The 12,937-nt window shown below is 42.3% G+C and overlaps 1 protein-coding gene across 1 annotated transcript; it reads right to left on the reverse strand.

Annotated features, from left to right (window-relative positions):
- Window positions 1–308: 308 nt before the first annotated feature.
- Window positions 309–3,015, reverse strand: LOC124399072 (platelet glycoprotein Ib alpha chain). The gene is made up of 3 exons (XM_046869771.1): window positions 2,914–3,015; window positions 2,450–2,724; window positions 309–2,205 (listed from the first exon to the last, which is right to left on the reverse strand). The coding sequence occupies exons 2-3, from the start codon at window positions 2,721–2,723 to the stop codon at window positions 527–529; spliced, it is 1,953 nt and encodes a 650-aa protein (XP_046725727.1). The 5' UTR covers window position 2,724; window positions 2,914–3,015; the 3' UTR covers window positions 309–526.
- Window positions 3,016–12,937: the final 9,922 nt, after the last annotated feature.

The raw sequence follows: 12,937 nt of genomic DNA on the forward strand, positions 1-12,937 counted from the left end.
TAGAGAGAATGTGATGGTCAGTGTGTGTGTGTGTGTGTGTGTGTATGTGTGTGTGTGTGTGTGTGTGTGTGTGGAGAATGTGATGGTCAGTGTATGTGTGTGTGTGTGTGTGTGTGTGTGTGTAGAGAATATGATGGTCAGTGTGTGTGTGTGTGTGTGTGTGTGTAGAGAGAATGTGATGGTCAGTGTGTGTATGTGTGTGTGTGTGTGTAGAGAATGTGATGGTCAGTGTGTGTGTGTGTGTGTGTGTGTGTGTGTGTGTGTACAGAATGTAGAATGTGAGTGTAGAGAGGAAATTTCAGTGAAACTCTGCAGAAAGGAATTGTTTTTATTTCTTAGTGATTTAAACTTCAGTAGAATAGAAAATAGAACTGAGAGTTAGTTTATAAACGTTATAAAACTTGAGATAAAAAGTGAAACATGAACTCAAAACTACGTTCAATTAAACTTGAGTAACGCAAACTGGTGTATCTGTCAGTGGCTCTTTTTTTTATCCTAACAGAATATTGCCAGCTTCCTGTTCTCCTCATCTCATCTCCCACTCCCCCACCAGCCACTCTGTCTCTCCTCTTCTGTCCTCCATCACACTCCCTCTCTCCTCCCTGAGAATAAGGCTGTATCGTGTCTTTTCTCTCTCCACTGCTATTTCTTCTCTTCCTTTATCTCTCTCTGTTATTCCCAAGCAGTTCTCCTCCACCTCCCTCCATCCCTTTAGCTCTTCCTCTCTGCTTATCACTCTGTAAAAAGTTTTCCTGAACACTTCCTTCCTGTCTTTAGTTTCTGTCTCTCTGTGCAGAGTCACTGCTGGACACAGGACTATTTTAGACACAGCATCAGTTCCTCTCTTATTTTCTTCTTCCTTATTCCCAGTTCCCTCTGTCTTATCATCCGCTTCACCATCATCTTCTCCTTTTGTGATGAAAAGAACAGAACGGAAGACTGGCTGAGTTTCTTGTATCATCTCTGTGGGTAAAAGTGCCACTTTTTCCTCCTTGGTTCTGTTCATGGTTACTGACTCTCCTGCTGTGACCCGATATGCCTTTAGGGCCACACCCTGGATGCAGTGGCACTGCCGTTTAATTGGTCTGTAAAGTGTGATGTACATGAGAATGAGCCAGAGAAAGAGCATACAGGCGAAAATGGCAGAGAAAATACACAATAACAAAACAGTGATAAATAACCACCAGCACCACGGCACTGAGCTCTGACCACTACTGATCTCCGAGACAACTCCCTTTGCTTGCCCTGTCACCATGGTAACTGACTTAATAGTGGCTATTGTAGTTGGAATAGGGGTAGAACTAGACTCAGCAGTCTTTGGTGTACTTGTTGGGTTATATGTTGGTGTAGACGTTGGCGTTGTTGGTATAGACACTGCCGTTGGTGTAGATGTTGGTGTTCTTGTAGTAGAGGTTGGCCTGGTCATTGTAGATGTTGCTGTTGTTGGTGTAGACGTTGTCATGGTTGTTGTAGTAGACATTGGCATAGTCTTTGGCGTAGTTGTTGGTGTAGAAATTAGTGTAGTTTTTGGCATAACCATTTGTGTAGTTGTTGGTGTAGATGTTGATGTAGTGGTTGGTATAACTGTTGTTATGAGCTTTGATTGGATGATGGTTATGGTCAGTCCAGTGGTTGATGTTATTTGAGGTGTTTGAATGGTGGAGGGTTGTGACTCAGTATCTGAAGTGCAGAACTCCTCATCCTTCAGGTCCAGTATAGCTCGACCCTGTAGTTTAGGCGGCGCAGAACACGTTACATTCTCCGGGACATTCTCGATGCTGGAGGGCCCGGTGTGGCTGTAGACATTATGACCCTGATTGTCCAGGTAGCTCTGCAGGTAGCTTACCTGGCACGTACAAACCCAGTTATTTTTTGAAAGGAAGACATATGGTAGCTCAGGTTTTGAAGCAAAAAAATCATCTGGTAGGTGCTGGAGATGATTCTCCTCCAGATCAAAGTTTTTCAGGCTGCTAGAGGAAATGTGCTGCAGCAGGTGTGATGGCAGAATGTGCAGCTTGTTCCGTGAAAGGTTAATGAGCTCTAGAAGTGGAAGGTCAATGAAGGTTGCATTGTCAAGAGAACTGATGGCATTTCCATCCAAATAGACCTCCATAAGAGAAGGAGTGGACATAAATGTAGCTCTGCCCAAACTAGTCAGCTTGTTATTAGATAGCCGCAAAACACTCAGGTTTCCCAGCACAGAACCTGAGAGATAGAAGGTAGAAGTATGAATTACAGTATTACACAGTCTGGGATAAACAATAACATTGCGAATGGAAGTCACATTAAGATTGGTTGGAGTGTGAGGAGTGATGTTCCTCAAAAAAGCAGATGATCAGGACTTAAGGAATCACTGAGATGTACATGTTTCTTTTTAGTTGAGATACATGGCTAAATATTCATTTACGTCAGGAAGGAAACGACTTCCTGAACCTTCCTGAACACTTACCCGAATAGTTGATCGTGCTGATGAGGTTCTGGCTCAGGTCCAGCTCATGAAGGTGTATGAATGTGCTGTAGGCAGCCCAGAAAAGAGAGATGAATGCATTCTGAGAGAGGACGAGTGTCTGTGTTTCAGGATCTATCCCATCTGGCACTGTGGTGAGACCCTGACTTTCACAGCTCACACGAGGTCGGTGGTCTTTGTCCCTGTCTATGAGGCAACCACTGATGGTTATTTCCATGGAGTGTCGAAAGACAAGGAAGAAGAGGATGAGGAGCATGCTGATGAGAAAACCACATAAACATTAGAACATCCAAAAACGTAACAAGTTTAACAAAAAACACCCCAAAAAAAAAAAAAAAAAAAAATATATATATATATATATATATATATATATATATATATATATATATATATATATATATATATATATATATATAAAATTAATAGTAATAAAAATAAAGAATAACCTTAAGGCTGTGTTTCTGCTGCTGAGACACTACATACACACACACACACTGCACACACTGATCCTTACTTTACACACTTCACTTTTTAACAACACTATCATGAAACAACACATTTCCTTTGATGGCAACAATGAGCTGTGGGATCGGGTGGGTGGCGGTGGGTTGGTGTGTGGGTGTGTGCGCGTGTTACTTAGCAGAATCCGATGGCAGACGATGACTCCTCCATGACTCGTTGTAATCACTGGTTATTATAAAGTAGTGTTTGCATGTGTGTAATATAAATCCACACAACACACCATCAACACCATTAACTAGTATGTGTAAAGGACATTAGAAATTGGATGCTTGATAACTTTCTTCTGCTCAACTCAGATAAGACAGAAGTACTTTTACTAGGACCACATGCAGCTAGAAGTAAACTTTCCGATTCTGTAGCATCTCTGGATGGTGTTTCTGTTTCAGTGTGTACAGCAGTCAAAGACCTTGGTGTGATTAATGACCCGAGTCTTTCCTTTGAGTCTCACGTGAATAATATCACCAGGATCGCCTTCTTTCACCTTAGAAATATTGCTAAAATTAGAAATATGATGTCGTTACAGGATGCAGAAAAACTAGTTCATGCTTTTGTAACATCTAGATTAGACTACTGTAACGCTTTACTGTCTGGGTGTTGGAGTAAGTGCAGAAATAAGCTTCAGTTAGTCCAGAATGCAGCAGCAAGAGTCCTCACTAGATCTAGAAAATATGATCACATCAGCCCTGTTTTAATCATCTACACTGCTCCCAATTACATCTCACACTGATTATAAAATACTACTACTGACCTATAAAGCACTTAACGCTCTCACACCACAGTATCTGAGTGAACTTCTGTACCAATATGATCCTCCATGCCTACTTAGATCAAAAGGTGCAGGCTATTTGTTGGTACCTCAAATAATAAAGCCTCCAGCAGGGGGCAGATGTTTCTCTTATAAACCCCACAGTTATGGAACAACCTTCCAATCAGTGTTCGGGACTCAGACACAGTCTCAGTGTTCAAGTCGAGGCTGAACACATATTTATTTAGTGGAGTCTTTAGTCAGTAGGTGTTTGTGAGGTAAAGGAGCAGATCTGGAGGGATCATGGATATGGAGTGTTTGGTGAACTGGGATATTTGTATGCTGTCGTCACTCTCACACGTTCACTCAGGTTTGTTGATGGTGGTGTGGTGGGTCGTCTCTTATCCCAGAGATCCTCATGTCTGTGTTTCCTTCTGCTTCTCCCTTTTAGTTCTGCTGCCAGAGTGAATCTTACCAGAGTCCAAACTGCACAGTGACATTAACTTTCATACAACAATAAGAAGACTTAATAATCCATATCCTTCTCTTCCTGTCACCCTCTTCTCCCTCTCTCTCTCTCTCTCTCTCTCTCTCTGTCTCTCTCTCTCTCGCTCTCTCTCTCTCTCTTGGTCGAGTTAAACATGCTCCTGACGTTCCAGTGACCACTGTTCCTGCCCCTTTTCCCTCCGTGGATCTTCCCACTTCGTCCAGGTCTGCCTCTGGATAGTGTTGTCTTCGATGTGAGGCGGCTCTGTGCAGCTTGGGACGGTTTCTCATTAACGCGTTGGGTGGTTCCATGAAATGCCGGAGTAAGAATGGGAGCTTTGAGGATGGATTTGGACTGTAGTTAATATCAACAGTCTGCTACACTGACTCAGGAATACAGTTCGATTTTGATCATCATCACTGTACCCCACAACATCGTTTATCTGTAATAAATAGACATTTGGTGTCACCAAGATGAGGATGAGGTTCCCTCTTGAGTCTGGTTCCTCTCAAGGTTTCTTACTTATGCCATCTCGGGGAGTTTTTCCTTCACCACAGTCTCCACTGGCTTGCTCATCAGGGACAAACTTACACTTATAAACAACATATTCATTTTTATCACCACATTTTCTGTGTAAAGCTGCTCTGAAATTTATTATTAAAAGCACAATACAAATAAACATGAATTAAATTAAATTGAATAGACGGACTAACTGTGTCGTGCCGACAGAAATGCAGCTCTGTGCGGTGACTCGCGGTGGTGGGGTGTGCATTTATATCAACATGGAATGGTGCAAGAACTCTGTGCTTGTCTCATGCTACTGCTCATCGCTAGTGGAGTTCATGACTGTACGATGCAGGCCATTTTATTTACCATGGGAATTCACCTCTGTTTTCATTGTTGGAGTGAACATTCCAATCAGCGCTAATGCTGCGGAGGCACTGTGTGAACTCTATGGTGCTATTAGCGACTTGCAGAATGCTCACCATGATGGATTGTTTATTATTGCCAGAGATTTCAACCATGCGAATCTCAGGACTGTGCTCCCTAAACTCAATCAGCATGTGGATTTTGCAATGAGAGGAACAAACATGCTGGATCATGCGGAGCGCTTAGCCCCCACCTTGGCTACTCAGAGCACTGACTGGGACATAAGTAGGGAGGCTGCAACCAATAGCATTTCCATTATCAGTGACCAGCAACACCAGCAAGTGCTTTGATGACGTGACCGTCTCCAAGACCATCACCACACGCTCCAACCAGAAGCCGTGGATGACCGCAAAAGTGCACGTGCTGCTGAAACAAAGAGACTCTGCCTTCAGAGCAGGGGACAAGAAGGCCTTAAGAACAGCAAGGGCAAAACTGCCCCATGCCATCAGAGAGGCGAAGTGTGCACACGCAAAGAAAATCCACAGCCACTTCCAGGACAGCGGACACACCCGGCGCATGTGGCAGGGCATCCAGGCGATCACGAACTACAAGAAACTTCACCTGCTTATGACCATGACACCTCCCCCCCAGATGCGCTGAATGACTTCTATGCCCAGTTTGAGGTAAAGAACAACGTGGAGGCGAGGAAGACCATCCCTGCTTCCAGTGACCAGGTACTCTGTCTAACCACAGCTGAAGTGAGGAAATCTCTATGCAGAGTTAACCCAAGGAAGTCTGCTGGTCTGCTAACCCTAACCCTAACCTGGCAAAATTCCTGGCAGAACAGCTAGCGGATGTCTTCACTGACATCTTCAACATCTCTCTGAGCAGCAACGTTGTTCTTACGTGCCTGTAGACAACGACCATTGTCCCTGTGCCAAAGAAATTCTATGGAATGAGCAGTAAGAAGAGAGAGGTGGGAGAGCACCACCAAGCTGAGAGAAGAGCTGAAGGATAGCCAAATGGTGAATGAGATGGGCAGGTGCTGGAGGAAGGCAGGTAGAACTGTGACTGGCAAACTAGTTTACTATTGCCTGTCTCCTTTCTCCAGTGTGGAACCAGTGAGTGTTTTACAAACTGGAAACTGAAAAAGACACTTTTTGAAAATCTGAGTCAATGGTGGAAGGCGGGAAAAGTCAATATTAAAAATATTAAAGGACTATATATCACACTCATCAGCTCTGATTAAGTAAACAGTGGAGACTTTACGAAAGGACATCAAACTTTAAAAAAAAACAAATGCTAAACAGTAATGGAGCTGCAAAAGCGGAAGGACTGAGCAAAAAACAACAAGAACTTCGCTCTCTGCTGGAGGGACAAGCAAAAGGAGCGCCGATAAGAGCAAGATACTGTGCCGCCGAAGACATGGGTGCTCCCAGCAAATTCTTCTTTAACCTAGGAAAAAAATTGTCCAGCAGAAGACAATGTATCATCTCTTTTGTCTTGGCTGATCTCTCACATCAGATCCTGTTGAAATGAGAAAGATAGCAAGCAACTTCTACAAACAACTATACAGTGCTGATAGCTGCAATACTAAATCCATGGAAGATCTCCTCACTGAACTGCCACAGCTCGAGGAGACACAAAAAAAGGACTTGGAACGCAAGATTACTTTTAAGGAACTCACAGAGGCAATGAGGTAGTTATCGTTTATTACAGATCCCAGACTTCTGGGATCTAATAGGAACAGACCTATTTGATGTTTTAACAGAATGCATAGAAAAAAAATACTTCCTGTAAGCTGTAGGCAAGCCATCATGTCACTTCTCCCAAAAAAAGGAGACTTGGGACTTTTGAAGAACATTTGTAAATTTTTTTGGAGCGGACAACACTGAACACACGCAGCAGCCATGTATCTACCATTACAGGAAGGTGGGCAGGGACTGGTGGACATGAGGAGCAGAATCAGTGTGTTCAGAAAACAAGCTGCACAGAGGCTTCTATACAGCAAAGACATGGTGTGGAAAAAGACTGCAAACACTATTCTGAGGCGAGCAGGTAACCTCATCCTTCACAAACACCTGTTTCTAATGGAACTTATGGAGATAAACCTCTCTGAACTTACCCCTTTTTACAAATATATAGAATATGTACATGTGTACTGAGGAACGGCATCGTAAAGCTCGGGCATCTGCTGAGTGAGAGAGGCTGGAAATCAGCCAAAGAACTGAAAGAGGTGACTGGACTGAGATCCTTACGTCTGTTCACAAAGCTGAATAAAGAACTCTAGGGTTAGGGTTAGGTATGCTTCTGTAGAGAAGCATACTGATGACCTGCAGTGGAGGATCATTCACGGGGCAATAGCTACAGACGGACATGTGGCCCACCTCAATCCGGCAGTGAAGGTGGACTGCAGGTTCTGTGGGGAAAAAGAGCACTTGGATCATCTGTTCTTAAAATGAAGAAGATTGTCATGGTCTTTTTACATTGATTAAGTGCTGGTTCCTAAAAGTTCTCTGAGAAGGTGTTTATGGCTGAAGTACAAAGTCTCAGAAAGGAGAATATTGTGTCTCCTAAACTATTTAATAGGAACAGTTGAACTTGCAGTGTGGATGTCTCGCAAGAACTACGGTGGCTGAGAATTGCAAAACACATTAACAAATCAGAAAACAAATTAACAAAGAAAACACTAACAAATCGGTAAACAAAATAACAAATGCAAAAACAAATGAACAAATCTGAAAACACAACGACAATTCAGAAAAACCGGAAAAGGTGGGTATAGTTTGTGAATGAAATACTTACCGATCATTGGACGAGACACCTGTCATTCAACATATACAGGTATGACAAGTATGAAATCTTATAAATTTGTTTCTTGTACATGTGTAAAGTTCTCCGTTTACTTGAAACTATTTTTTTATTTCAATTAGTGCACCTTTAAATATAAGAAAATAACATAATAAAAGTAAACACTGGCAAACAAGGAGAAAATGTTGTATTTCTTTAAATCTTGAATGACAGGTGTCTTGTCATTCAATGATGATCTGTACAACCTGGACACTTGTACTCACTTCACACACTGTTTTTATTACCACTCATATTACATCATTTCCTTACCATAAACTGTTTACATGCTGTTTTGCTGACTTCTGCTATTTGCATTTTGCACAACATTTTGTTTACATTTTTGCTACTGTTCACTTTGTCTCTCTACAACAGGTTTAGTGGCGGAGCTATTTTGTATTTTGTGTTTTGTGTATTTGTCTTGCACTGACTTGTGTTGTCTTGCACTGTCTTGTGTTGTCTTTGCACTGCTTGCACCAGGTTGCACACATGCACTTTATGTGGCGAGGACGTTTACTAGTCCCTAACCCTGTTTTCTGTGATTGTTGTTGTAGCACCAGGGTTCAGGAGGAACGTTGTTTCATTTCACTGTGTACTGCGCCAGCTATATATAGTTGAAAAGACAATAGAATCTTTTTGACTTGACTCTTGACTTGATCGGTAAGTGTTTCATTTGCAAACTATACCTACCTTTTCCGGTTTGTCTGCATGGCTATGGCGGATCCGAACGCGAAGTTGTGTGAAAGTTAAATTTAAGTTTTAGAGGAATGTTGTTTAGCAGTTGGCAATGAGAACATTGTATCTGCCTCCAAAATGAATGAATGAATTATATCACCACAATGGCACTGTAGTGAACAATGTTGATAAAGTCAAGTCAAGTCAAGTTTATTTCTATAGCGCTTTTCACAACAGACATTGTCTCAAAGCAGCTTAGTGAGAAAGTGAGAAAATTAACCCAGAATGGAATAGTGGTTAGTGGCAATATTGGTTTCTCCCCAGTTCCCCAGCGAAGATGATTATGTTGTCTAATGTCCCTCCTTTTATCTCAGACGAGGCTATTAGTAAAGAGCTCTCTCGGTACGGGCGAATGGTCTCCCCCTTCAAAAAATCCCCGTCGGCTGTAAGAATCCACTGGTGAAACACTTGATGTCATTTAGGAGGATGGTATTCATTATTCTTAAAGAAGGTAAGGAGGAGCTGAATGCTGGTTTTAAATTTAGTATTGAGGGCTTTGACTACAATATTTTTGTCTCAGAAGCCCACTGGAGCTAAACCAGCCCCAGCAAAGCCATGCATGACCGAACCGGCTACCGGGTGAAGCCTAATGAGAAAAGCTCAGGGGTTCCTGCACTGTGCTGGAGCTGCCTGTGCTGGCAGAGGCAGGCACAGATGTGCAGTGCAACTGCCTGGAAACACCGGACACTACACCAATGCAGGGGAACGGGGGAGACTTGGACAAGCCCGCTTTTAAAGTTTCCAATAAAAGGTAAAAACAAGGTATAGATGGTCTCCCTGTCAAGTTCTACAAGATATTCTGGGCACCCGGTGTCACTACTGTACACTGACTGCAAGCTACTCTCAAAAACATTAGCCTCGAGACTGACTAATGTTATGGAGCAGCTCATTTACCAGGACCCTGGTTTCATAGCCATGATCAAGGTGCTGTACAGTGAAATTGAGAGTGTACTGAAGGTTAACGGTGGTTTATGTGCTTCTTTTAGAGTGTACAGATGGATCAGGCAGGGCTGTTCCCTCTCAGGTATGTTGTACTCTCTGGCGATTAAACCTCTTTTAAACAAGTTTAGGCGTCATCTATCCCGCGTCCCACAAACTAGCCTGCATTAATCCTCCACTGAACCTGCTGGCAAACATTCAGGCCCTGCTGGTGGATTTCTTCTGGGACAATCTACACTGGATTCCTCAGAGTGTTCTTCAACTGCTGAAAGAGAAAGAAGGGCACGGGCTGGTAGAGCTGTCTAGTAGAGCTGCAGCATTCCCCCTCTAGTTCTTCCAGAGACTCCTCACTGGACCCAGAGACTTAGTATAGAGAGCAGCAGCCAGTGGATTATTACACATAACTGAAGGACTGGGGCTGGACATAGCCTTGTTTTTAATGGAAAGAAAAAAATGCTGGATGGTGGGTGACTGGACATCTCCAGTGTGACCGTTCCTGCATTGTCCAGAACTCTAATCTCCTCGGGCATCGTGACCTTCCGGGAGCTTGTGAACATCACTTGTTGAGGGCAGAGGACCTGGCAGCGCGTATGAGACTGAGGTCCCTTCGTGTTGTCAATCAGTTCCTACACCGCTGGAGATCTGCACTAACATCAGAGGAGTGTGTTCGGCTGCTGGACTATCAACACACTGAGGCTGGTCCTGCAGAGGATGAATCCTTTCCCCAGCTGAACATTGCTCCTGACCTCGATGGGTGTGAGCGCCAACTCCTGGAGTGCCGGGGCGAAGGGGAGATAGACTTTGGGTCAGTGACAGGGAAGCTGCTCCACAGGGCCTCTGTTAAGGTTCTGAATAAGAAGAAGCTGAGTGGGAGGGTGGACCCCCATGGAGAAGTGTTCAGGGTTTTAATGCTGATATTAAACCAGAGTGGAGACACTGTACAAACCACCATTTCCAAAAAGAGCTGCGAGCTCCAGTGGAGGATTTTACACTGCATCAACTCTTTTATTTCTGTTTTAAACCCTGATGCTACACCAGACTGTCCTTTTTGTTCACAGAGAGAAACAGTTTTTCATGCTTTTGTTCACTGCTCCAGGTTGCAGTCACTGTTTTTACGGAGCATTTTAAGGTCTTTTTATGTTGATTTTACTGTTCAGCTTTTTATTTTTGGTTTTAAATACGTTAGGAAACATAGGTTCAGGTGCCACCTGGTTAATTTTATCCTTGGTCAGGTGAAGATGGTGATATACCTGAGCTGGAAACACCAGATCTCACAGAACACTGACTGTGAGAACACAAGAATGTTAAAAAGGCTGATCAAATCACGAGTTTTAATAGATTTGAACTTTTACAGAAGTATGAATGATATGGATGTGTTTAAATGTGTGTGGTGTTGTGGTCACATTAATTACCTGTCCAGCTGCAATCTGGCATGTTTTAGTCGACTGCAAGCTGTAGGGTGTTGGATGTAAATGTACTGTATGTGTGACAGTTTGGATGAGAATTAAGTTCTGAGTTTAAATGTTCAGAAGGTCAGATGTATTGTTTATTAGGTGATATTGCATTGTTTCAGAACAAACGTCTTTATGATCTCCGGCCTTAATGCAGCTGGACACAGTTTTGTAAATAGACGTGCCACTGGACTTGTACTGGACAGTGGAGCTACACACACCACAGCCATCTCAGTGCATGATGGGTAAGTCTTACAACAAGGTAAATTCATACAGAGTAAGACAGAGACAGATTGAGACAGAGTGAGACAGAGTGAGAGTGAAACAGAGACAGATTGAGACAGAGTGACAGTGAGACAGGGTGAAAGTGAGACAGAGACAGATTGAGACAGAGACAGATTGAGACAGAGTGACAGTGAGACAGGGTGCGAGTGAGACAGAGGCAGATTGAGACAGAGACAGATTGAGACAGAGTGATAGTGAGACAGAGTGACAGTGAGACAGAGACAGATTGAAACAAAGAGACAGTGAGACACAGTGAGAGTGAGACAGAGACAGATTGAAACAAAGTGACAGTGCAACAGGGTGAGAGTGAGACAGAGTGAGACAGAGTGAGACAGAGTGAGATTGAGACAGAGTGTTAGTGAGACAGGGTGCGAGTGAGACAGAGGCAGATTGAGACAGAGTGACAGTGAGACAGAGTGAGAGTGAGACAGAGACAGATTTAAACAAAGTGACAGTGAGACAGGGTGAGAGTGAGACAGAGTGACAGTGAGACAGAGACAGATTGAGACAGAGTGACAGTGAGACAGAGTGAGAGTGAGACAGAGACAGATTGAGACAGAGTGACAGTGAGACAGAGTAAAATGGACATCTAAAAGTCTGCACTGTTAAGACAAATAAAATTGTTTTTAAACAAGAACAAAACATTTTTACATAAAATTTCTTTGGCATAAACTCAAAAGAAATTATGAAATAATTAAATATTTATTACAAATGTTATATATATATATATATATATATATATATATATATATATATATATATATACGTGTATATATATATATTATTTTAATAAAAATGTAATAACGTAATATCTAAAAACATTTGTTTTAGGTTTAACACGTTTCCTGCTGCAGTGTGATGTGGAAGCTCACCTGAACATTCACATTTACATCAGCATTAATCTGAGTAGACACTTTACTGAAGGTCCAGGAGAAATATTTTACTTTATTATTTCTGGAAAATTTCTTTAAATTTCAACTTAACCCTATGAACTCACACACAATGAATATCAACATCATCCCACCTTACACCATTGCCTCCAACGTTCCTCCTCGTCTTCATCATTTATTCTTTATTGTACCTGCTTGGTAATGGAAACTCTCTGAGACAATATGAGGGAGAAACCTTGAGAGGAACCAGATTTCGCAGGGAGTGTGGGAGTAGGAAGGGGCGTGTGAATATTTATATATTATATATTCACACGTGTGTGTATATAGTGGTGTGAAAAAGTGTTTGCCCCTTCCTAATTTCTTTTTTTTTGCATGTTTGTCACACTTTAATGTTTCATATCATCAAACTAATTTAAATATTACTAAAAGAGAACACAAGTGAACACAACATGCAGTTATTACATGATGGTTTTTATTATTGAGGGAAAACAAAATCCAAAACTACATGGCCCGGTGTGAAAAAGTGTTTGCCCCCAAATGAAATCACACTTTTTCACACCACTATATATATATATATATATATATATATATATATATATATATATATATATATATATAAAAATACGCGCCACAATTGGTGAGCTCAGTTTGTCAATCACGGAGAAAGAGGCGGAGCCACTGCTGCGCGGTCGTGCGCTT

The sequence above is a fragment of the Silurus meridionalis genome, chromosome 16 (genome assembly GCF_014805685.1).
Source record: "Silurus meridionalis isolate SWU-2019-XX chromosome 16, ASM1480568v1, whole genome shotgun sequence".
NCBI lineage: Eukaryota > Metazoa > Chordata > Actinopteri > Siluriformes > Siluridae > Silurus > Silurus meridionalis.

What these genes read in the sequence shown, in the direction of transcription:
- LOC124399072 (XM_046869771.1), bottom strand. Translation starts at nt 2,723, where the DNA reads ATGCTCCTCATCCTCTTCTTCCTTGTCTTTCGACACTCCATGGAAATA. An exon ending in CAGCACGATCAACTATTCGG is followed by an intron (nt 2,206 to 2,449) that starts GTAAGTGTTCAG and finishes TCTATCTCTCAG; the next exon opens with GTTCTGTGCTGGGAAACCTG.